This window comes from Caloenas nicobarica, chromosome 1, assembly GCF_036013445.1.
Source record: "Caloenas nicobarica isolate bCalNic1 chromosome 1, bCalNic1.hap1, whole genome shotgun sequence".
NCBI classification, from domain to species: Eukaryota; Metazoa; Chordata; class Aves; order Columbiformes; family Columbidae; genus Caloenas; species Caloenas nicobarica.
The window spans coordinates 89,186,422-89,208,977 of NC_088245.1; the positions used below are offsets into that span (position 1 = coordinate 89,186,422).

The 22,556-nt window shown below is 38.1% G+C and overlaps 1 protein-coding gene across 5 annotated transcripts in view; it reads left to right on the plus strand.

The window, feature by feature from the left end:
* Window positions 1-22,556, plus strand: part of SPAG17 (sperm associated antigen 17) — a 112,226-nt gene that overhangs the window by 73,755 nt on the left and 15,915 nt on the right. For 4 of the 5 annotated variants that reach the window (XR_010606106.1, XM_065633577.1, XM_065633586.1 and 1 more), the window contains 14 exons: window positions 1,325-1,698; window positions 3,323-3,452; window positions 5,024-5,244; window positions 5,542-5,686; window positions 6,808-6,962; window positions 9,413-9,589; window positions 11,955-12,079; window positions 12,249-12,379; window positions 13,773-13,900; window positions 14,292-14,474; window positions 16,935-17,048; window positions 19,624-19,669; window positions 21,319-21,418; window positions 21,862-21,912. Coding sequence is in view for 4 of the 5 variants with exons in the window: in XM_065633577.1 (XP_065489649.1) it covers window positions 1,325-1,698; window positions 3,323-3,452; window positions 5,024-5,244; window positions 5,542-5,686; window positions 6,808-6,962; window positions 9,413-9,589; window positions 11,955-12,079; window positions 12,249-12,379; window positions 13,773-13,900; window positions 14,292-14,474; window positions 16,935-17,048; window positions 19,624-19,669; window positions 21,319-21,418; window positions 21,862-21,912 (2,080 nt within the window). In the remaining variant the exon portion in view is untranslated. Of the gene's footprint in view, window positions 1-1,324; window positions 1,699-3,322; window positions 3,453-5,023; window positions 5,245-5,541; window positions 5,687-6,807; window positions 6,963-9,412; window positions 9,590-11,954; window positions 12,080-12,248; window positions 12,380-13,772; window positions 13,901-14,291; window positions 14,475-16,934; window positions 17,049-19,623; window positions 19,670-21,318; window positions 21,419-21,861; window positions 21,913-22,556 lie in introns of those variants that run through there. The other variant, XM_065633607.1, reaches the window with a different exon arrangement.

The following is a 22,556-nucleotide window of genomic DNA, read 5'->3' on the forward strand; positions in this document are numbered from 1 at the left end:
ACAAATTTATAATCGTGTGAGAGCTGAATGTATTGATTTTTTGGGGGAAGAAGCCACTTTGATCTGAATTGCTAGCAAAAGCTTCCCTCTTTTTTCTTCTCAGACATCCCTTTCCTTTTCATATTAAAATCATAGGATCATTGAACAGCCTAGGTTGGAAGGGACCTCAGAAGATCATCTGGTCCAGCCTTTTGTGAAAAAGGAATTATCTAGCACTGTGTCCAATCACATCTTGAAAACCTCCAGCAATGGTGTCTCTACTATGCCCTTGGAGAGTTTGTTCCAGTGAATGATTGTTTTCACTGTAAAAAATGTCTTTCTTATATCAAGATGAAACCTCTCCTGGTACACCTTATACCCATTGCTCTTTGTCTTCTCCATGTGGCTCCTTGTGAACACAGAGCCTCTGTCCTCTTTGTAAGTGCCCTTTAAGTACTGTAGTACTGTGATGAGGTCCCTCCTGAGCCTTTTGCAGGGAGAAAAGACCTAACTCCTACAGCCTTTCCTTGTAGGACAGGTTCTCCAGCCCTTTGATCATCTCTATGGCCGTCCTTTGGACCTTCTCCAGTCTGTCTGCATCTTTATTGAACTGTGGGGACCAGCACTGGACACAGTACTCCAAGTGCAGCCTGACAAGTGCTGGGTAGAGTGGCATGATCACATCTCTGCTAGTGATGCACCTGTGGATGCAGCCAGCTTGGCAAATTTTGCCAGTTTAGGGTAAATATGCTCTGATTGATCTGATATGAAGTAAAGAGGATGCAGAGAGTTTTCAAACATAAATAGTTTGGCAAGGAGCGTAAGTTGAAAAGCTGAATAGTTGGGGTGAACAGAGCTATTACGGGCACATATATTCACTTGACACAACTACCATAATTATTAGCTCACTGAACACACTGCTATAATTTAGTCTAAACCCCTTATTTGTTCACGTCGACAAAATATGTAACTTCAGTTTCTATACAAACTCAAACTTTGTGAAACTCAGTAATTTTTTTCACTTTTATGGGCAGTTAGGAAATTCCTCTCACCTAGCGCCAGTTTTCCAAAAGTTCAGAATCCATATTAAATCAGTCTTCAAATTTTTCTTATTTTCATTTAGAAAGACAGACACATCTGCAGGAGGGTAGAGAGTTTCTGAGTAGATGACTGCTTTGAACTGTTCTCTGAAAAACAGTCTTGTCCCTTACTCTATGGATTACAGAGGAAGCCAAGTCTTACTCACCTAAACTTTCACACCTACTGTAGACACCAAGTTGCTGGGTGTTTAGCACTGTTTGAATGTGTACTACACAGTATTAAGTAATTCAGAATTTGTTTTCAGATTTGAAAGGTGAAGCCACCACAGCAGAAGCTGAGGAAGAGGTGGTAAAGAAAAATGAGGTCAAAGCAAATGAAACCAAGGAAGAAGAGGTTGAGAACGGTGAGGCCAAAGCAAATGGAGCAAAGGAAGAAGACATTATGGAAAATGGAGAGAGGGAACATGAGGTTACAGAAGGTGAAATAAAGCATGAAGACACTAAAAGAAAACAGGCCAAGCAGCGTACTCTAGAAATTCTGGTTAGGCAAAGTTATCCTCAAAAGGTAAAGAACTCTCATCTATATTTACCTGTGGCAAGGCAGGCAGAACAAGAGGTGTCAAGAGTCATCACCAGTCAAGGAACTGTCATAAAGTACATGATGGATGGATCTACCCAGGTATGTTTAGTAGAATTCATTGAAAGAAATCTCTGTGCTTCTGTTCAAACCTTGAACTTGTGCTTGTCAACTGAGATACACAAGTGTCCAGTTTGTAGCTGAAGGAGTTAAGTAACCACTGAGTTATGCAGCCATGTCAAGACTGAAATGCTCTTGGCTTTGTTCAAAATCAGAACTAAAGGCTCATAGGGAGCTTTAATGATGAAAATTTTAGGTATGTGAAGATTTTAGGCAACTTTGAGATTAGGAAATAGCTGTATATGGTTTTAAGAACTACATTTCTAGACTTAAACATCTGAAGTTGATTAGTTGGGCTTTGGGTGTTTTTGACAACCCAAAAGCATCAATATCTTTTTTTCAGTCATCTGAACAATCATACAGGACCCAGAGAAGAGCTGAACTATTATTCCTCAGTCCTGCAGACACCTTTAGGTATCCTAAATTTTCATCAAAAAGACTTTCTATTCCTAAGTACCTTCTTTGTTTACATGTATTTAGGTTGCCTGGAATTCTGGTACGTTTAAGGTGCCATAGGCTAGGTACTCTCTTTGTGGATACTGTAATCAATCTACAAGCAACTATCTTTCTTAAAGTCTAACGCTCTATGTGTAGTTAGCACACAGAAGATGAGTTGTAAGTTTTTACTCAGAAACTCTCAACATTCCTTATTTCCTCAAGTTTTTTTTTCTAAGTAGACCACAACTCCTAGTACATGTTCTTTACATTCATTCATTACCTTAAATCTTAAACCATTTAGCCAGAATTTCTGAGAAACATATCCATTTCAGAAGTATGCAAAGAAGCTAGCTGCTATATGTCTGTGTATTCTCAATATACTGTCTCTTGACAGAAGAGTATAAGAGTGCCTAGCATGATTGTACCATAGTCTTTGTGTAAGCAGATTATGAGTGCATCCTTCTTTACATTAACTTAATGTTTGCGATGCATCAAGAATGCACTGCATATAGATAAGCATTTGAAAAAGAAGAAAGAGTAAATTACCTTACAGTGACTGTAACTCTCGAGATGTTTCTGTATGTTGTCCGTTTGTTTTCCACATTGTCTTCTCTCTAGAACATGTGTACTGTATTTGTAAATGAATTCAGGGATGGTTAGTCCCTGCCACACAGGGAACATGCATCTCAAGAGTTGAGTGTAATGGACAATAGATCTCAGAAACCAGCTATAATAAGATGAATAACCCTTACTTCTTTTTGTTAGCTGTCTTGATGGCTAAAAAAGTAACAGCAATCCTAGACATGTGGTATACCTGAATACAAATCAATAGAGTGATGCAGATGTATTACCACTGCTACAAAAAAAAAAGTCGTCAACTTTGGCCACTTAAATAGCCAAAGAATAATCTTGAATCTTTTCTTTTATAATGCCTATTTGTTACTAAATAGAGTCACCATTAATTATGTAGGTGAACTGCAGCAATCAGCAGCACTTTCTTTTTGAGATATCTTCTTTATTTCTCATATTCATTCTGAGAGTTTGTACTTTTTCCCCCTCCATCACTCACAATATTCTAGTGACTATTGCATTTGCAACACATTCTTTTGGGACTTTCTATTGGTGTTTCAAGTTACTTTAACCTCTAGTATGTGCTTTATTTCTCTAGATTCTGTTTGCTGATGGCACAGTAAGTAGGAGTCCTGATTCTGGCCCTGTCCTACCACCACCTACAATTCCAGATAACATGCAACCATTACCAGAACCGGAGCCTTTACCTGAGACCAGCACTAAGAAAGGTAACATCTCCAGTGTTACGGACAGATTTAAAATTAGCTGGGCTAATGATACTTAATAAAGGGCATATTTCTTTAGTCTGAAAATTCTACCAGTGTGAAAATGCGATTTTTTATCTGTATTCAGTTGTTGCACACTGCTAATTTGTTACCTTCAGAGCAAATAATTTCTCTTCTACTCCAGCTTTCTTTTTCTTATACGTGCAAGGATTATAATAAGTAAAAGGATGTGTAAAAACTATAATACATCGGTAGCAGAGTGATTCAACACAATTTTTTAAAAGAAACCCTTGTAACTACAGTAGTGTCAAATGCTTACTTATGTGTTACAGAGTTTTTAGTCATGGTATTGAGAAATGCTTTTCTCACAGAGGACTTACCATATTTTTCTTTCTTGTACGTATTCCAAGGCATCTACTATTGGTCATTATAATTTTTTTGTATGGGCTTGTGGTCTGTGCCATTTTAGCTATTCTTACCTTATTTTGTTTGACTGAGAAAGAACCAAATAAAAGTTTACCTCTTAGCTCAGGATGTAGTCCAAGATCACTGTCAGTGCTACTTCATGCAAAGAATAATTATCACCTGTCATAATAGTAATTTATAATTTATTGGAAGTATGTGAATAAAAATTGCTGCCAAAGAGAAAAGTTTCTCAAAAAGAGACTTTCTGACTCATCGAGTCCAGTCCTTGTTCTTAGGGTATTCCTTAGTATAACTAGAAGGATGTTTGAGAACTTCTCTGACAAACCATCTTCTTGTTTTCAGTCTCAGTATCTATGGCCTGTGTATATCCTTAATTCCTTGTCCTTTATTTATGATCACTTTTTTCCCTTACTTTTCCTCTCCACTGCTTAGTCTTGGCAAACTTATAGTGAAGAGTTTTCTTCTTCTTTTTTTTTTTTTTAATTTTCTTGGATGTATATGCTGTAGGCCTTTTGATTCCTCTCTGGACCATGCATACACTTAGTTCCTTTTTTTGAATATGGGAAACCAGAGTTCTCTGTCACATTCTTAAAAGATCTCTCCATTAACTTGCACAATAGAATCTCCATCCCTTTTCTTCTGATGCATCATAGGATTGTGTTTGCCTTTTTTGTCACCATATTTTCATGCTGATAACTTGTAGTCATTCTGTATGGATGATACCTCCAGGTCTTTCTTTTATTCTACGGCTGCAAACTTTTCTGAAGCACAAGTTATTTTTATTTCTTTTCACATTAAATTTCATTCTAATAGGCTGTATCAAATTCCTATTACTTTAATGTCCAAGCTCATGGGACAGTTTTGGATGTTTTTTCTTCTGTAGTTGGTTAAGATTTTCTTTTGTATTGATGGTACCTTTCGAAGCCATGTTATAATCAGATGTCATTAGCATGCTGTTTACTTTTTTTTTGAATAAGATTGGTTCAAGGGCACACCTTTGAGTAACAGCATTTGTAATTTCCCTCCAGCCTGATAAATCTTCTTTCAATTCTGTCGAAACTAGTACTCACAGACACTCTTCACTTTATTGATTTTGTCTTTTGCCTTAGAGAATGCCAAGTCTGATACGGAAATTTTTGTTTCTGCAGGAAAAGGCAGTAATAGAAATAATATATTGCAGCAAAACAAGGGCGAGTTGTTTGAAAATACTGTTCAGGATCTGGATGATTCTGAGCAACCTAAAGAGAACCAGGTGGGAACCTGGATAACAACAACTCCATCAAGCATTCGAGTGGGCACTGAGGGAGCAAAGCAAATGGATCTGGAGCCACTCTTAATCTATCATGCAACTGACCCAGCTGATGGAACGGTATTAATATTTTTGTGTTATTATAGCACTGTGTAATAAGCTAAGAGAGAGGGCTGTCATCATATAGTTTGTAGGATTTGTTCTTTGAACACATATCCTACAGGTTGTATTATTACACTTTTACTAATAAAAAAGCTTTAGATTTTGAAGAAAATGCAAGTCCTTGGTCTCTGAAGTAGATAAAGTTGCAGTAGTCTAGCTTCATCGGAGTTTTGGTATGTAATGCCTTGTTTTATTGTTGTTGCTCTTAAAAGTGTCACAGAGCTAATATAAATGAGCATTCCTTCATTCTTTCAGGTTATGACTGTACGAGATGATGAAGTGATAATTGTTGAGAAGCTGGATGGCAGCAGAGTATGTGATCATGCTGATGGTACTAGGATCACGACTTTTTATCAAAACTGTGAAGAACTTTTTATACCAGAAGATAGTGAAGAAACAGGTAAAATCAAAAGGGGAGCACTTATCCCTGCTGTGTCTTATGAAGCACATAATTGTCAAAATATACTAAAGATAGCTCATACCAATAGCCTAGATAACAAATCCACTAGAGCAGTATAGGCTTAGTTTGTCTGCTTTATCTTTCTTTCATCAGTATTCAGTGCAAAAATTGCATTGTAGCAAACAAGCAAATTCCCTTCTTTCCATGTATATACTTATATGACCCACCTTCACCATGAGACCACAGTGTCCAAGTTCTAATATTCATTGCCTGCTCTCCACCTATGCCTGGTAAAACAAGAAAGCTGATTTGAGTCTTAACTGAACAGGTGTATAAGGACCAGAGCATCCTCATTCTCCAGACAGGCCATGGACTCACCAGCCTTGTAGGTATTCAAAATTTGATTGAATATGGCTGTGGAAAGTGCCACACCTAGTAGAAGTGAAATTACATTCACCTGAAACAAGTGGGGCTAATGGAGTTTCCTCTGGATGGTAGTATATTCTGTATACTTAGTTCAGTTGTTGAATAAGTTCTGTAATTAACACGAAGTCTATATTTACTGTGTGGGTGTCAGGACTGTTGTGTTCAAACACAGTAGAAAGTTCTGGTTGTGGATGACCTCCCTGTGGAATTTTAAAAATCAAAACGATGGCCTTGAGCTGGGGTGTCTATTCAGTGAGAAGGCAATGGCCAAATTAACATACCAGTTTGATTTGTATTCCCCAAATTCTGCTGCTGAAAACTAATTTCTTCCCATCTTAGGGTTTACATCACAGGTGTCAAAAATTTCTGTGGTCCAGGTTGTATGCTACAAATATATAGATCATTACAGTTAGTACTGTACTTCATAAATTAGAGAGTACTCTCCTGACCACACCAGCCACAGATGGTTATAGAAATTTTTTTCTGTTGGATTTTCCTATATTCAGTGCACAGTCCAAAAATTCAAAGTTTGTATATTGTTTACCTAACATAAAATTATGTGATAAAGGATGGTATGAAGCCTGAGGGTCTTTTACTGAGGAGTCAAAGGTTCAGCCTTATGAGAGAAAAAGCAAATCCTAAGATTTTTCCATGGTTCGTGTGATCCTGTCTAGTTGTTCTGTATTAATTCTTAGGTGAACCCTCAGAAGCCATCACAAGGAAGGTGAAATGTATTCAAGTAGAGAATCCAGAGTTTGCTACTGTTATAACAAATTGCGAGGACGGTACCTGTTGTACCATCTTTGGAGATGGGACATCTATTATAGCAAAGCCACAGGGAACATATCAGGTGGGAATTATTTTTTGTTTGTGACAGTGAAATGTATCTTTGTGTTCTGAGTTCCCTGCCATCAGTGTCTTCACCTTGACTATTTTAAATCCATTCTCTATAGCCTTCACAAATCCTATGATTCCATCTCTTTTATACTCTGCCAATATTCAGATATTATTGGTCCCAGTCAACTGGAAGCTGGCAAGTGTCCCAATTTGCAAGAATGGTAAGAAGGAAGACCCTGGTAATTACAGGACTGTCAGTCTCTCTTCAGTGCCTGGTAGAATTATAGAGAAGATTATTCTAGGAGTTACTGAGAAGTACTTGGGAGATAATACAGTCATTGATCATCCCCAGCATAGGTTCATAAGGGGAAAGTCCTGCTTAACTAACTTAATTTCCTTTTATGACCATGTCACCCCTCTTAGTTGACCAAGGGAAGACAATAGATGTGGGGATTTTTTTATTTTAGCAAAGCTTTTGAGACTGTCTCTCACAGTATCCTTCTGGACATAATGCACACAGCTAGACAAGTCTGTAATACCTTGGAGGAGCAACTGCCTGACAGGTCAGGTTCAAAGAGTTACTATATATGGGGTTACATTAGACTGGCAGCCAGTCACCAGCGGAGTTGTCCAGGGCTCAATTTTAGATGCAGTGCTCTTTAATGATTTACAAATTATCTGGACACAGGAATTTAATGTAGATTATGTTGAGGCGTGGAAATGACCTTACAACCCTTGAGATTGTAAAGAAGGTATGTATTTACAGCACTGGACACACGGGGGAATAATTTCCACCTAAGACATGTGCAAATTTCCAGTAGCTGTGAGCTTAGTTAAATGCTGTAAAGTGTTACATATTCATGAAAGTTCTAGGAACGCCTATACATATTCATAACCTGTCCCCAAGAAGGCGGTTCTTATTACAATGAGTTCTGGGAAATCATTTCCATAGTCTCCACCTTTGGCCCCTCCTGGTTGCGCCTGCGCAGTGATTGTGAACCAGGGTCGTCTTCTCTGTACAGGTTCACCTCTGGCCTGGTGTGCTGAGTTGGTTAGAACTGGCGTATCCCCTGTCCTATGCCCAAGTTTCGGTTATCTAATTCACCCAAGGATGCATCAAGGATGCACCCAAGATTTTGTCTCTCTGCAAGGCCTGTAAAGTCATCAGTGAACTTTTGTTTCTCTTACAAGAAGTTACACAAAGCTAAGCAAAGCTAGGCAATTGTAGTGTGGGTTAAGGGCTCTAAGTGTTGTGGGTTAAGGGTTGTTCTCTAAGTATTAGCTCCTTAAGTGTTAATTAGTTAATTCCCTGTATCAATGTAAGTTTGACAATGATACCAAACTAGAAGGAGCTGTGGACTCCCTCAAGGGTAGAAAGGCCTTACAGAGAGGTCTGGATAGACTAGAGAGCTGGGCAGTCACCAACTGTCTGAAATTTAACACGAGCAAGTGCCACATTCTCCAGCTGGGATGGGGTTATACGTACAAATTCAAGGGATGAAAGGCTGGAGAGCAGCCCTGAAGAAAGACATCTGGTGGTTTGGGTTAAGGGCAAGTTGAACATGAGTCAGCAGTGTGCCCTGGCAGCCAAGAGGGCCAACTGTGTCCTGGGGTGCATCAAGCACAGCATTGCCAGCCGGGCGAGGGAGGTGATTGTCCTGCTCTGCTCTGCACTGGTGCAGCCCTGCCTCAAGCACTGCATGCAGTTTTGGTCCCCTCTGTGTAAGAAGGACGTCAAACTTTTAGAGTGTGTCCAGAAGAAGGTGACCAAGATGATGAAAGGTCTTGAGGGCAAGACTTATAAGGAGCAGCTGAGGTGACTTGGTTTGTTCAGCTTGGAGAAGAGAAGACTGACTGGGGACCTCATCACAATCTAGAAATTCCTCAAGGGGGGCAGCAGAGGGGGAGGTGCTGATCTACTCTCCCTCATGACCAGCAACAGGACATGAGGAAATTGAATGAAGCTGTGTCAGGGGGAGTTCAGATTGAACATTAAGAAAAGGTTCTTCACTGAGAGGGTGGTCAGTGTCTAGAACAGGCTCCCCAGCGAAGTGGTCATGGCACCAAACCTGTCAGAGGTCAGGAAGCACCTGAATGATGCCCTTAGTGATGTGACTTAGTTTTACATAGTCCTTTGAGGAGCAGGGAGTTGGACTCAATGGTCTTTATGGATCCCTTCCAACTTGAGATATTCTGTCAGACTTCCTTACAACTGTGTAGTTTATTGAAATCATAAGCTTAAATTTCCTGAAGTTAAAGAAAGTATTAGAGACCAACATCAGCCTGACTCCTGGAACTCATCTTCATTTTTTCTCTCCCTCTAGTCCCTCAAAACTGGATGATTCAGTAGTAAAGGTCTGAGAACTCTCCTCTTGATTTGCGTCTGTTCTTCATTTTCATGGTACCTCTAAACTGAAGATTTCACCTTTCAGATCTGAACCTCTTCCCTTCTTACTGTGATAGGTTTTACCCATGAAGACAGGCTCTCTTTTCATTGATGAAGATTGCTCAGTGGTTTATACCCATGAAGTTTATAATTTCATCAGCAAGAAAGAAGAGAAACAAGGAGGGAGATACATTATGAAACACACTTCCAGCACTATTTGTGAGATGATGGATCCTGAAGGAAATCTTTTCAAGGTAAAATACATGGAAGGAAACCAGTTTCTGCATTTTAAGTAATTTTTTCTTATAAACATCTCTCAAAAACAGCTTGCAGCCTTATAGTACTTACTCTTAAAGTAGCCTAGCTAGCCAGAAGAAACAGCTCCTGAATCAGGTCTCTGCAATGTTCTCGAGGATGTGATGGGTTTCCCTTTTTTGGTATTTCCTCCTTTTTAGAGAGATTGAAATAAAGCACATGGTCTACAGTTTACCTCACCTGTAAAGTTACCTTAACTAGTGTGACTTGTCTTATAGCAAAAAATCACCTCTGCAAATGAGGATTAAAAATGAGAGAGGATATTGGCTTTTCAGAAGGTCCATAGAAGCACTCTAATCTACCTGGTAAGGCAAATATTGTTGTAAAAGGAATGAATCAGTCTTTAAAGTCATACTAATTGTGCTGTGATCCTTTCACACCAAAGAGATATTTTTGAGCAAGATTAGTACTTAGTTTTGAGTTACAGAAACAGCATCTAAGTGTCTGTGACCTATATACTGTTTTCTAATTAAAGATTCTAAATGTGACATCCTTAGAGTATCCTTTCTATTGTTGCAATTGTAGTCATTACCATTTTTCTAGATTCCTGTGAAACAGCACTGAGGTTCCCCTGGACACATGCATTATGATACAGCTTTTAACTTGGCTGAAGAAATAGTGCTTGTGTATGTCTATGCTATCGGTCAGTCTCTCCCTGACAAATTTTGAGCTAATCAACCAGAGGGACAGAAATTTCAAAGGTATCAAGTTTCTAGAAAATCAAGGCAATTCAATGCAGTACAGAAGTTGCTTGGCATTGGCATGAGCACATCCTGCTTTTTCTCAGTTGATATTTGGGGAACAAACGAAGGAGGTTGAGGCTGTGGGGCAGTATTGTGGGAGCAGTGATCCCAGAGGATATGGGTTGTAGTAAGGCAGTTGGGATTAATGGAGTATGAGAGGACGCAGAATGAAGAATAACTGTAGGGAAAACATGTTTCATTGGTTTTACCATTAATGGTGTATGTTTTATTTACAGTATCTCACACAATTTTGCTCTCAGGACCCCATTTTCATTGCATAAGTGCTTATGTGATGGAGCAGGTGACCATGTGGATACAAGTACCAGCAACAACTCATGGATATAAGCTTCTCGTTGTGAGGCATCCAGCTTTTAGGTCCTGTCCACTGTTACAATTGGCTTTTGTCCAGTTCCTCAAGTCCAATTCTCACCTTCTGCATGGTTGATAGGGACGGCAGCCAGGTGCAAGTGTAATAGGATTGGTTCTTCCTCTGTCCTAATCACACCAGAGACTACAGGGAAAAGGGCACGGACTGGGTGTGTCAGATTCAGTTCATGGACCATCCTTTGAATCACTCTGGTTTAAACTGTATCTTCCAAAGGCAACTGCCTGCACTAAGAATTACAGGCATTATTATTCCTTGTTAAGTTATTATTCATTGTTAGTTACTTTGTGTGTATATGTTAATGGCACGTTAGTTAATAATCACATAGTATTTTCAAGAAGGAAAACACTGTAGAAATTCCCCCAGTATTATCATAAGATTATCTGAGATCATATTTTTAAAGGGAATGGATGCCTGAAAAGGGCCTCCTTTATAAATATATACTTATATATAGCTATAGGCAGATAGATGGAAATATATTATCTGTATCTATATCATCTATATCTCTTCATATATCAACATGTATATAGATACGTGTATATATAGGTGTACATATTTATTCACATTTATCTATATATTTTTATATATACACACCTGTACATATGTATATATACATTTCTATTATATATACACCTATATAGGAGCACATATGTATATACTATGTGATTATTAACTAACATATTGGCATACAGACATATGTATATATTTGTGTGTATCTGTTTCTCTGCGTGTCAGTGTATATACTTAGATACATATATACCTCACAGAGGTACATCAATGGCTGTTTGTGTGTACAGTTACCTGGCTTGAACAGCAGGTGAGTATTTTTGTATGAAGTTGCCTATTGATGGCTGCAGATATGTGTGTTGAAGATGGCACATAAGCACGGATGGCCCTGTTTGATAACTAACAGTCCTTAAGCTTTTATTAAATATCACCATGTGATATTAGTATTTATGATTTGGGATGTCTTCCTGTAAATGTTTCGTTTGCTTTTTTTCACTGTCTTTTCAGTCTTCTTCTTAGTTTCTTTTTCCTGTGAATTTCAGGTTGTTCAACATGAAATATGTTTTTTCTGTCCCTTTCACTGGGCTAGGTAATATTACCATTCAGCAGCAAGTAACTGTTTTAAAACCACCATGTAGCTGAAGTAATTTTATATAATTTCTATTACAGGTCATGGCTGATGGCAGCACAAATGTGTGTGTTCCTAGCATTGACACTGATGACAAGGACAGCAATTCAGCATCAGTACTCCCAGAAATTAACAAACCTGTCACTTATGAAGAGCATGCACCCAGGTAAACTGCACTGGGTTCATAGGTGTCCACTTTCTTCAGTACACTGTGTTTGTACAGAGTTTGTAGATTTGTGCTTCCTTTGTTCAGTACTCTGTATTTGAACACTTAATGTCATCACATTGGAGTTCCTTTTTCTTGATACACTCTGACGTGTGTGCTGGCTGTGTAGGTTCTTCATCATCTATGCAGATGGTTCTGGATCCGAGCTCCTGCGGAGCAGGGACGTAGACAAGTATCTGGCTGAAGCCTGTAGTGATCCTGCTACTGCTGTCTTGCAGGATCATGTACAAGAATGTCCAGGTAGGAAACCTTTCTCTTCTGACAAACAAATAATTGCAAAGGTGGAGTCAGAAGTTTCAAAACTCTTACTTGGACAGGAAATTTGAAAATGTTTTTCCCCATGTAGACAAGTGCCCACACTTTTGGCAGTGAAGCGTGGGGAAGAAGGAGCTTGTGGGAAAACTCAGGGAAGCAGAGAATTAACTGAATGACACTGTGAAGGGATAAGTGAACAAACAACTTTATCCACTCTCAGACATGCAAACAAAAGCAATTACAAAATGCATAGATTCTCTGTGTATTTACTATGAAAAAACATGGAATCTATCGTAGTCTTCATTAATCATGTAGCAGTATTTATCAATGAAGACAATGATACTCTGATGTTGACCCTTAGCCTGGCTGTTGGAAAGGATAAATGTAATTTATTAGGAAGCTGGAAAAATATGACTAAAATAGGAGATGCCAATAATACATGCATGGCACCAAACACCTTCTAGTAGCAGTGCAAGAAGTCACATCCTGAAATGTTTGGTTATCATTCTGAAGTTAGCTGGAGATACTATATTTCTATAAAACACTCTGCATAACCGGTAAATTCTAAGAAAATACATGTATCTTTTAAAAGATAGGAACAGATGGTTCCCCTGGATATGGGGAGATGATAAGGGTAGTTTGCTTTACATACCTAGTGAAAATCTCAGTCAAGAAAACCTTCTCACAAGCAGTAGTGATTTGTAATAGCAGCATGTCTGCTTTTCCAGATTTCATACTCCACCTTTCTCAATACTGGCTCTCTTTGCCTTGACAAAAAGGCTTCACAATTTTGTATGATTGTGACAAAGTAGCTCAGTAGCAATATCAATTTTGAAGACCACCTATGTGGTAAATAATAGTAGATTAAGTAGATTTGGGGGTTGGGTTGGAAAAAAAATTTGAAGAACATTAAAATTAATCAGAACAATTAAAATAGATAATACATCATGTCTAATGGAATCCATCCATTGATCAGATTGTGAAGTGTAAAATAGAATGAAGAATTAGGCTTGTTCTGAATATGGTGTACCTCTTCTGAGATTAGTGTTCAGTAAAGATGGGTCAGTGGTCTGCTCTTCCTTGTTTGGGATACTCCAGACACTGTAAAACTGAACTGTTACCCAAGACTCAAAACAAGTAGCATAGGCAGTCTGTTAAACATGGTCTGAGTAATTGGAAGTTGTCCGACTATTCTATAACCACCTCAGTGATCCGATATTATCTGTAGCCACAAGTATCGCGTTTTCACATGGAGTTTTACTACTTGATAATAAGGTTTTTTTATTCCTAGGTAAGTATATTTTTCTGGAGGTTTGAGACACTTGTCTATTATTTTTGGATTTGAACTGATTCTTAGCAAAATGTGTCTTCGAACCAGGTGTTTTAAGTATTACTATCCTCCGCCCTTTGGCTGAAACCTCCCCCTGGGTAATGAACAAAGAACCAGAGAGTATTGTTCCTCCAAATCTTCAATCAAGGACCCAGGACACATTTTCTTCTCTTGAGGTATAATTGTTTCAAAACTGTCTTTTGCTGCTTAAGCAATAGTTGTTTGTCACAGGGGGGAAATGGAGCTCTAAGCAATGTGACATTGTTAAGTCTGGTTTATTAAGCAGGCAAAGCAAGGGGCAGGCTGTGTCAGGAAAAATATGGTCGCCTTGGGCTGCTTCTATTCTCAGTAAGGTGATGTAGCAATTTTAAGGGGAGTTCATTTTGCCAGATGATTTTTTAGAATGGATAAATCGTGCCCAAGAAACTACTGACTTTATTGTCTAGATCTGTGATGCTATAAGGAGAGCCTGTGCTTTTCAGCTGAGATACATGTTGCTGATATCTGCATTTAGTCAGCAATATGAGTAACCTCTTGCTCTTTTTGCTTGTTCTTGTCTGTGTTCAGAGGATGATCACAGATCCCTCAGTCAGAACATATAGCTGGAGAGGTCTCTGCATTGGATCCAGTGAGCAGACAAACGTGCCAGTGCCTGTGCGAAAATGTCCTAATAAACTGCAAATACGTCAGTTATTCCAGTATAAGCCACTCAGTGACAAACTAAGAGAAAAGCTGCAGCGTTCCCTTAAGGTAGTACAATCACATTTATTAATTCTTCTAGTGAGCAACAGAGAACACACAGATTGGGTGACATGAATTTGCAGTATATGGCTGAGACAAAAATTCTGCTACTTTTGAAAAACAATCAGTATTTCATATGTAGACAGGTGCTCTAATAAAAGTGTATATTTCTGAAGCAGCTCACCTGTTTTCACTCATCTCTTGTGGAACCTACTTTTCTGTGCAAATATGTGGGATCCAGTCCAGTACACATCACATATAGTACACTAACAGTTTCCCTTCTGTCAATATTGATATCTGTTACTTTGCTTTTACTTTGCTTAGGGTTTATTTTCCTTCACAAAGCCTTAAAAACATAAATCTATGAAGTTGTACAAGAATTTCTAACCCACCATAGTTCTACAGTTAACTTGGTCACCAGGTCACTGCGATTTACTCTAGTTTTGGTTTTGTATTTGTTTACATAAATCAGTACAGAACATTTTGAGGTTCAAGTCTGAGTTCTGTCACTCTATCCATGTCTAGCAAATACCCATGTAGCCTTCTGACAAAGCATGTGTCTGTCCCTCATGAGTGACTGGTTCATAACAAGGTACAAGCTCATACTTCATGTGCAGGTATTCTGAGATGGAATCTGAAAGTTCTGCAGTTGATCCTTGTCAGCAGCTTCGTAGTTCTCAGTTTTGGTATAAAACATTGATTTATTTAATTCGCATTGTGAAGATCCTCTTAGAAGAGATTTTAGAGTTAAAAATTCATCATTACTTACCAGATAGAGAATAACAAAATACGTGTGTTCTATAATTTATTCATTTAACATATTTCAATGATGGCATTGCAGATTGAATTTAAAGTTAACAGCATGTGAAATTTGAGAAGGCAATAGCATGGTGTAGCCACTTGGATTTCTTTTTTTTCCCCACATTACATTTCAAAGAAGATATGCTAGTAATAGAAAAACATGGACAGCTGTTCAGCCCTGACATGTTTGGGACATGCCAGTCTAGCAGAATTAAATTTTACCCTTTTACAGTCCATGAATATATAAAAAATATTCTTTAATTTACATACTGATCTCTTGAAAGCAATGCTATAAAAAAAAAAAAGAGTTCCACACCAAAATCCCAAGGTGAGTCTTTCCATTGACCAGGTTTGTTGTTGGCTTTTAGAGAAAGAAGAACACTGTTTGTTACATTGGGAAGGAAGAATTCCAATTATTGGCAATGGGAAAACATTTGTAATAATTGAGTTAATGTGCAATGGAAATATCCTCATTGCTTATATATCAATATTTAATTAATGGATTTTTCCAGAAAGAGATATCTTAAATCTTTAGCCAAATATTTGCTTTGTCAGAACTAAATAAAGATCTAAAGAAAAAGGTATTCTTCCTTTCTCGATCTCCTTTATGATTTAAGAGGTATAAAGGAATGAAAAAGAACCGAAACTGGAAACAGATTGCTTCTGCAAACCTTGTCTATTCATAAAGCTCAATACTGCACGTAGCTTTCTAGCAGAGTGGTGTGTTAGGACAACATTCTGTAAGGACCCTTTTTTCCCATCCAACTGATCTTCTAAAGCATAAAGAAATGTGGGAAAATAAAAGTGTTCTTTTCTGTAGCACTTAGTGGGATTCTGGCAAAGTAAACACATTTCTAAAAACAGCTTCAGATTTTTTTCTGAACCTAATTTTTCCATTATGATGCTGTAAATTTCGCTTTCCCTGATAGGTGATCAAACAGGAGGGAGGTACAGATCACAAACAGCATTTGTTAGAACACCTTTTATTAATTAAGCTGATCTTAATAATATAATTGATAATTATTACTGTCAACTGTTTACTCAACATATTCTTTTATTCACCCACATTGTTTACTCAAACACTTGCACACGCACTCGTTCTTGCCTGGCTGGTGCAACAATTGGGAGACGAAACCTACCTGCCTGCTCAGAAGCAGGGGGTAACACAGATGCATCTGGGGCATCTAGGTAGCTGTTGGATGTGGTTTGAGTCACACAGCTCATTGTGGATGCTAATGTGTGCTCATGGCCCAGTAGAGTTTCAGCAGACTCTTGATGTCCTTAGTATATTAGTTCTTGCAGATTCAATTGGGTTGGACTAGATGATCTCCAGAGGTCCCTTCCATCCCTAATCATTCTATGATTCTGCGAATAGTCTTGCTGGTCTTCAGAGCTGATTATTCCTTGGTGAGCTTTCACCTGCTGCCTTCTCAGCCTGTACTCCTCTCTTTGACCTGTTGGGTTTTTTAAAAACTCTTTCTCCATGCAGACCTTTAGATATCTATATAACCCATTCACACAAATTCACAGAAGAGGCCTTTATGACACTGAGAAGCAGCATATGTCCATTACTTCTACAAACTCTTTTCTCTATATATGTGCACCTTAAGTCTACGTCTGCAAAGAAAACACCTGCCTCTTTCTTGTTCTTTTTCATTGTTCCACCAGGAATATATAGACAACATTTTAAAGCAGGAAAATGAACTGGAAGAGATGAACGTGAAAGAACCAAGAACAGAAGAAGAAAAGGAGAATGCTGCGAGTCTCCTTGAACTGGTTACAGTAAGAAAAATACAATTTTTAACTACTTTTTTCCAACAAAACCACTGTATTGCATTGGAAGTGTCAGACTTAAAATACATCATTATCTGTTAATAAAATAGCAAATGTTAGGACAGCACAGTGCCAGCTCTGCTGTAGTTTAATGGTAAAGCAAAGCCACATTCTGCATTCATTTGGGCTACTGAAGGCCATTTTGGGGAAGCAATACTGAAAACAGCTTCAGAGTTTGGCTCTTCACAGTGATCCATTCCCAAACGCACAGGCCAAAGTTATGGAAATGTGTATATCCTCCAACATTAGGATGAGAATGTTTCCAGTCTGTTGTCATTGCAGCTGGGAGAATTTGATTTCAACCACAGCCACCTCCATAATGGACGTTTAAACTCTGCTTTTGGGATAATCCAAAACCAGTCTGGAGGAATATTGTTATTACTGCTGAACAGCATTTATATTTTTGGAAAATGTGTTCTGCTGATTTGCAGAGCTAAATAGAGCATGAAAATAAAAGAGAGGGGAATAGGAATGGGAAAGGTGGGAAAATAGCGAAAGAGGGACTTGGGGTAGCAGTCAGGAAACAGTGAGGTTAGTGAGAGATGAGTGGCAAAAAAATTAGAGAAGTTCAAGCAGCAAAAGTGGGTGGGATGAATGAGAAAAACACTACTTGCATCTTGTGTAAAAGGTGATTGATCAGTTTGCTCTATTTCAGGTATTTAAATAATTTGCTTCCTATGGCTTCCTTTAATTTGGTATCTTGCATGATGTGAATTCACACATTAGATTTTTTTCAAACTTACCCAATTAAAAAATCTGTGTTTGAAAAATGAGATCTAGACAGGTTAGATTAAATATTCACTACCAGATGATCTATCCACCTTTTGAAAGTGAGTGTATTCTAGGAAATGAACATCATCTTAGCCTTAGAGTCTACCTTTTATACCTTTTCTCAACATGCAAAAACATTAGGTGTGACATCTTTCCAGTTTTAAATACTGTTAATTTCCTTTTCCTAGCTTTCTGGATAGATCTATAACTTTACTATTATTTTTCTTTACAAGCTAAAAAAAACCCCATGTAATGCTAGAATTTGTCTCTGAACTTTTTAGCCAAGTTAGTATTTTCATTTGCTGAAACTAAAGCCTTTTTTTATACATTACAAGATTTTGTATATATTTTTGCTGAGTACTTTCAAGTGACATACAATTTTTAAAAAGAGTAGAGAAAAAAAAAATCCAGAAAAAACCCCAAACAAATAAAAACAATAACCAAAAAAACCACAAAACAAACCAACCAAACAAATACAATAAGGAACTCACAACCTTGCTGGAAAGAGGAACACAGAGAAGTGATCTGTCAGCAACTCCATCTGCCTGTATACGTTAGGTTCTTCCCCCAGAGGGTGGTGAAGTGCTGGAACAGGCTCCCCAGGGAGGCAGTCACGGCCCCAAGCCTGACACTGTTCAAGAAGCAATTGGACAACACCCTCAGACCCTCAGACACATGGTGTGACTTTTGGGGTTGTGCTGTGCAGGGACAGGAGTTGGACTTGATGATCCTTTTGGGTCCCTTCCAACTCAGGACATTCTATGATTCTGTGACATTTATTTGCTTTGGTGAGATTGAGGTGCTGAATCTCAAATGCTGCTCATTTCCAATGGCCTTGGCTAGTGACTACTGTTAGTTTTCCCGGCTACCATGAGCACATTTCCAGGTACAGATTTCACAATGGACAACTGTTTTCTGAGCAGTAGAGTCTCACTCTGGAGCTGCTGTGACCCAGGAATGGGAGTCAAAAGTCTCCACTGTTCCCCAGCTCTGTTACAACTTAGGTTGCCTGGTCACAGGAACTCTGGTTTCCAGTTAACTGCTTCGTGTTCAGCATTAGAATAAAGGAAACAGCTTAGTTTAGAACCTGTTACCCCTCCAACACTTTACTGTAAACCAGCCACAAGAGAGCTCCTCAGTAACGAAGCCTACAAATTCCTGAACACATTTCCCATTTGACTTCTTGTTGTGGCTGTGAGTTTTGCATCTGGTTCAAATCCTTTGTAGAAGAATTTGAGTTTGATTATGAGCTGGTTTAGTTGATTTAATGAACAGCAAGCATATAAAATACAAAGCCATCTGTGAAGTAGGTCATCAAGAAGAAAACCAATACTTGTTTAGACCAGGAAAATTGTACAGGGTGTTTCAAAAAGATGGACCCAATTTGAAATTGCTATATCTCTGCAACCATGAACTGCCCATGAATGAAACTCTTACCACTGGTAAGGGTGGTGCATAGAGTTTCAAACGATTACCACTAGGTAACTACTTAAACCATTTGTAAATTTTAGAGTAATTGTAACATATTGCCATCATTAAATATACTGCTTTGAAACTGGGTCCATCTTTTTGTAACACCCTGTGCTTCATTTCCTTTTTTCCTAGCTCATATTTTTAAACACACTGAAATACCTCCATTCTTGTAGTCATATTCTCAGGTAACACTTATTTAGGAAAGAAATCCTTTGATCAGGATGCTGATGTTGTAAGGTCTGTTTCTCACATTGTCACAGTTATTCCTTCTTCATTGCAGTCCATCCCTAACTGGGAGAAGTCATCTGAAGATCTCAGTGCTAGCGGTAATAAAAATTCAATATCTATCTTCTAAAATTGTAAAATAACACAGTAAATTATAAAGTACTGTAGTAGTATTTTTGAAGAAAGAACATAAAGGAGAATTCATCTATGTGCTATGTACATACTTTTGTCTCTTCTATTCTGAGTATGATTTTCATAGGTAAATAGAACTTGTTAGCATCAATGATTGACTCTCTCTAAAAACTACTGCCTGTATTTAGGCATGTGCATTTGTCATTTTGACCCACATCTCCAAACAGATGAAGTTTTTCCAGGTATAAGAACTATGATACCATTTAGTCAGTTTTACACAAGTATCAACATTTCAGCCAAGTTTTCAAAGCAACTGGATAGGTCCTGGCTGTTTATTATATTTGAAAATCTCATCTCAAATGATGGCGTGTTTTGGTTCCATCAACCTCGCCCGAGGGAAAAGATGGAACAGTGTATTAGTTTTCCCTTGTGAATTTCTGTTAAAGTTTTCATTAGATACTTGTTAGCATTTATTAATGTTTTCAATAGGTACAAATAAAATGAACAATTTTCTTTCTTTTAAAAATCCATCAGCCTTTCCCACAGAAAAATCCACAGTATTCAGTCCCATATTTTTCTGCCTTTCCCACCATGTCAAGACTATTTCTGCTTGTGAAAGAAAAACCACACTATTCAATGTACATTGAAACTGCTGTAACAAATGCTTGCTATACAGTTTCCTGATTTAAAAAAACATAATTAAAATGAAGGTGTACTTGCAACATACCATTACTAATAAAAAAGTGTGAAAGATAAGCTCTTTAAGAGAAGCAAAAAAAGAAAGAGTGAGAAAATAAAAATACCTTTTATGGTGAAAAAGCTGTCACAAAAATACCCCTAGTTTTGAAGTTTGCAATACATAATTCTTGAAACACTGAAAGATGTTGTCATAATAAAATAATATCATATCTCAAATCTCTCTCCTGTCTCCCAAGTTTTGCCACAGAAATTTTTTTTCAACCAAGAAAATTTCATTGTACTCACAGTTGAGGTATGAGGCATGAAGTAAGCAATACATTTTACAGAGACGTCAGAGAGGACAGTGAAAGTCTTTGGTAAAGCCCGAAAGCTGGTCACAATCCTACATATGGAAAGATTGGCTTTTCTCCATTATACATGTTAAACTAGTAGATCCTTCCATGAGAATGTTGATTATGGCTCCTTCACAGCCACAATTAAGCACAACCTAAGAAAGCTAAAAGTATTATAATAAAGGTCCCTGAAAGCCCATATTATTTTCTACAGCCGGAGATAGAGACATGGAATGTTGCTCCCCAGTAAGAAAGTGGCTGAATACCAGGAATTTTTCCTATTCACGGGAATTTGATTTGTGTCTTGAAATCACATAAAGATATTTCAGAAAATACAGGGCAGGAGTATAAATGTAATCTGCTTCTGGTTCTTTCTTAACCTTGGATAGAATTAATTTCCTACCTGTTAATGTTCTGAACTTGATTTTGCAATGAAGTTCTCTCTTCCTCTTCCTCTTCCTTTACACTAATAAAGAATCCATAGGTTTTCATCAAGTGACAGAAAGATGCATTAAAAATGTATCTTTGTTTATTATTCATTACACTTAGTAGAACATGCATATTTAACAGTACTCCTTATCTTACAGCTCACATAACTGAGCTCTATGAACAAGCAGTGGTGTCTCCTCGCCTGTATCACACAGAAAAGCCAATTACCCAAGGAGAGGACCCACAGCAGAGTCTCAGGTAGGACAGGCCAATGAGAACTGATGCAGATGTAAATAACACAAAGGATGGAACCAAGCACGCAGGCATGGAAATGTACTTTACTGACTGTCATTAAGGACTGGGACCCAGATCTCTAGATCCATAACACAGTTTTACTAGCTTTTCCTATGATTATTTTGTCCCTCTGTACCTCTTTTTCCTTAGCTCAAAGATAGTTTAAGGTTCATTGGAAAAGGATTTTTAAGGTTTCTTTGATTGAATTATATAATAAAAATGCAGATATGGGCAAGCAATTTTGTGCAAACCATACAAGTCCAAGTCAGGAGTCACCTGAGATGTTAACATACTCTCATAAAAAGCATTTTCTTTCCAGGGTTATCTTGTAAATATTTTTATGCTTATAGACCATTATGCTATTTTTCTCATTTTCACTACTTTTTTTTTCTTTCCTGATTGTTCAGCCCAGGAGTAACACCAGCATCCAGGTGGCAAAGCAGACAAGAAGAGCACAGGTAATATTAGTAGGACAGAAAGTTATTTATTTTATGAGCCAATTTAAGCTGGCTTTTGGAAAGACTGTTACTGATTTCACCAGGTCTTGGGTAATGGTTTCAATGGGGTGTTCTCTGCAACAGAAATGCTGGATGGATGGTTTAACTGTCATTTTTTTTTAAATCTAGTAGTGTTGCTGTTAACTTATGCTATTCAAAGTAAGGCTGAAGTCAGAAGTGTTCTGTTTTCTGATTCTGTCGCCAGCATGGAAAATATATTAATATTTTCAAATGTTGATGCTTTAGATTAAGATTCAGGTATTCCACAAATCCCAGCTGATTTTTCAAATAGAACCCCAGACCCATGTCTATCACATGGTGGTGCTTCAAAGCTTCTCAAGGCAAAACAGTCCCACCTCCCTTAGCCTATCTTCATATGAAAGATACTCCAAGCCCTTAATCATCTTTGGGTCCCTTCTCTGGACTCGCTTCTTTAAATCTATGTCTTTCAATGTATCAGGGAACCCAGAACCTGACACAGTACTCCACATGTGGTTTCAGTAGTGCTGAGTAGAGGTGATCACCTCCCTTCCTGCTTGGACCTGCTGACAACACTCCTCGTGCAGCCCAGGATTCTGCTGGTCTTTGCCAGAAGAGTGCACTGT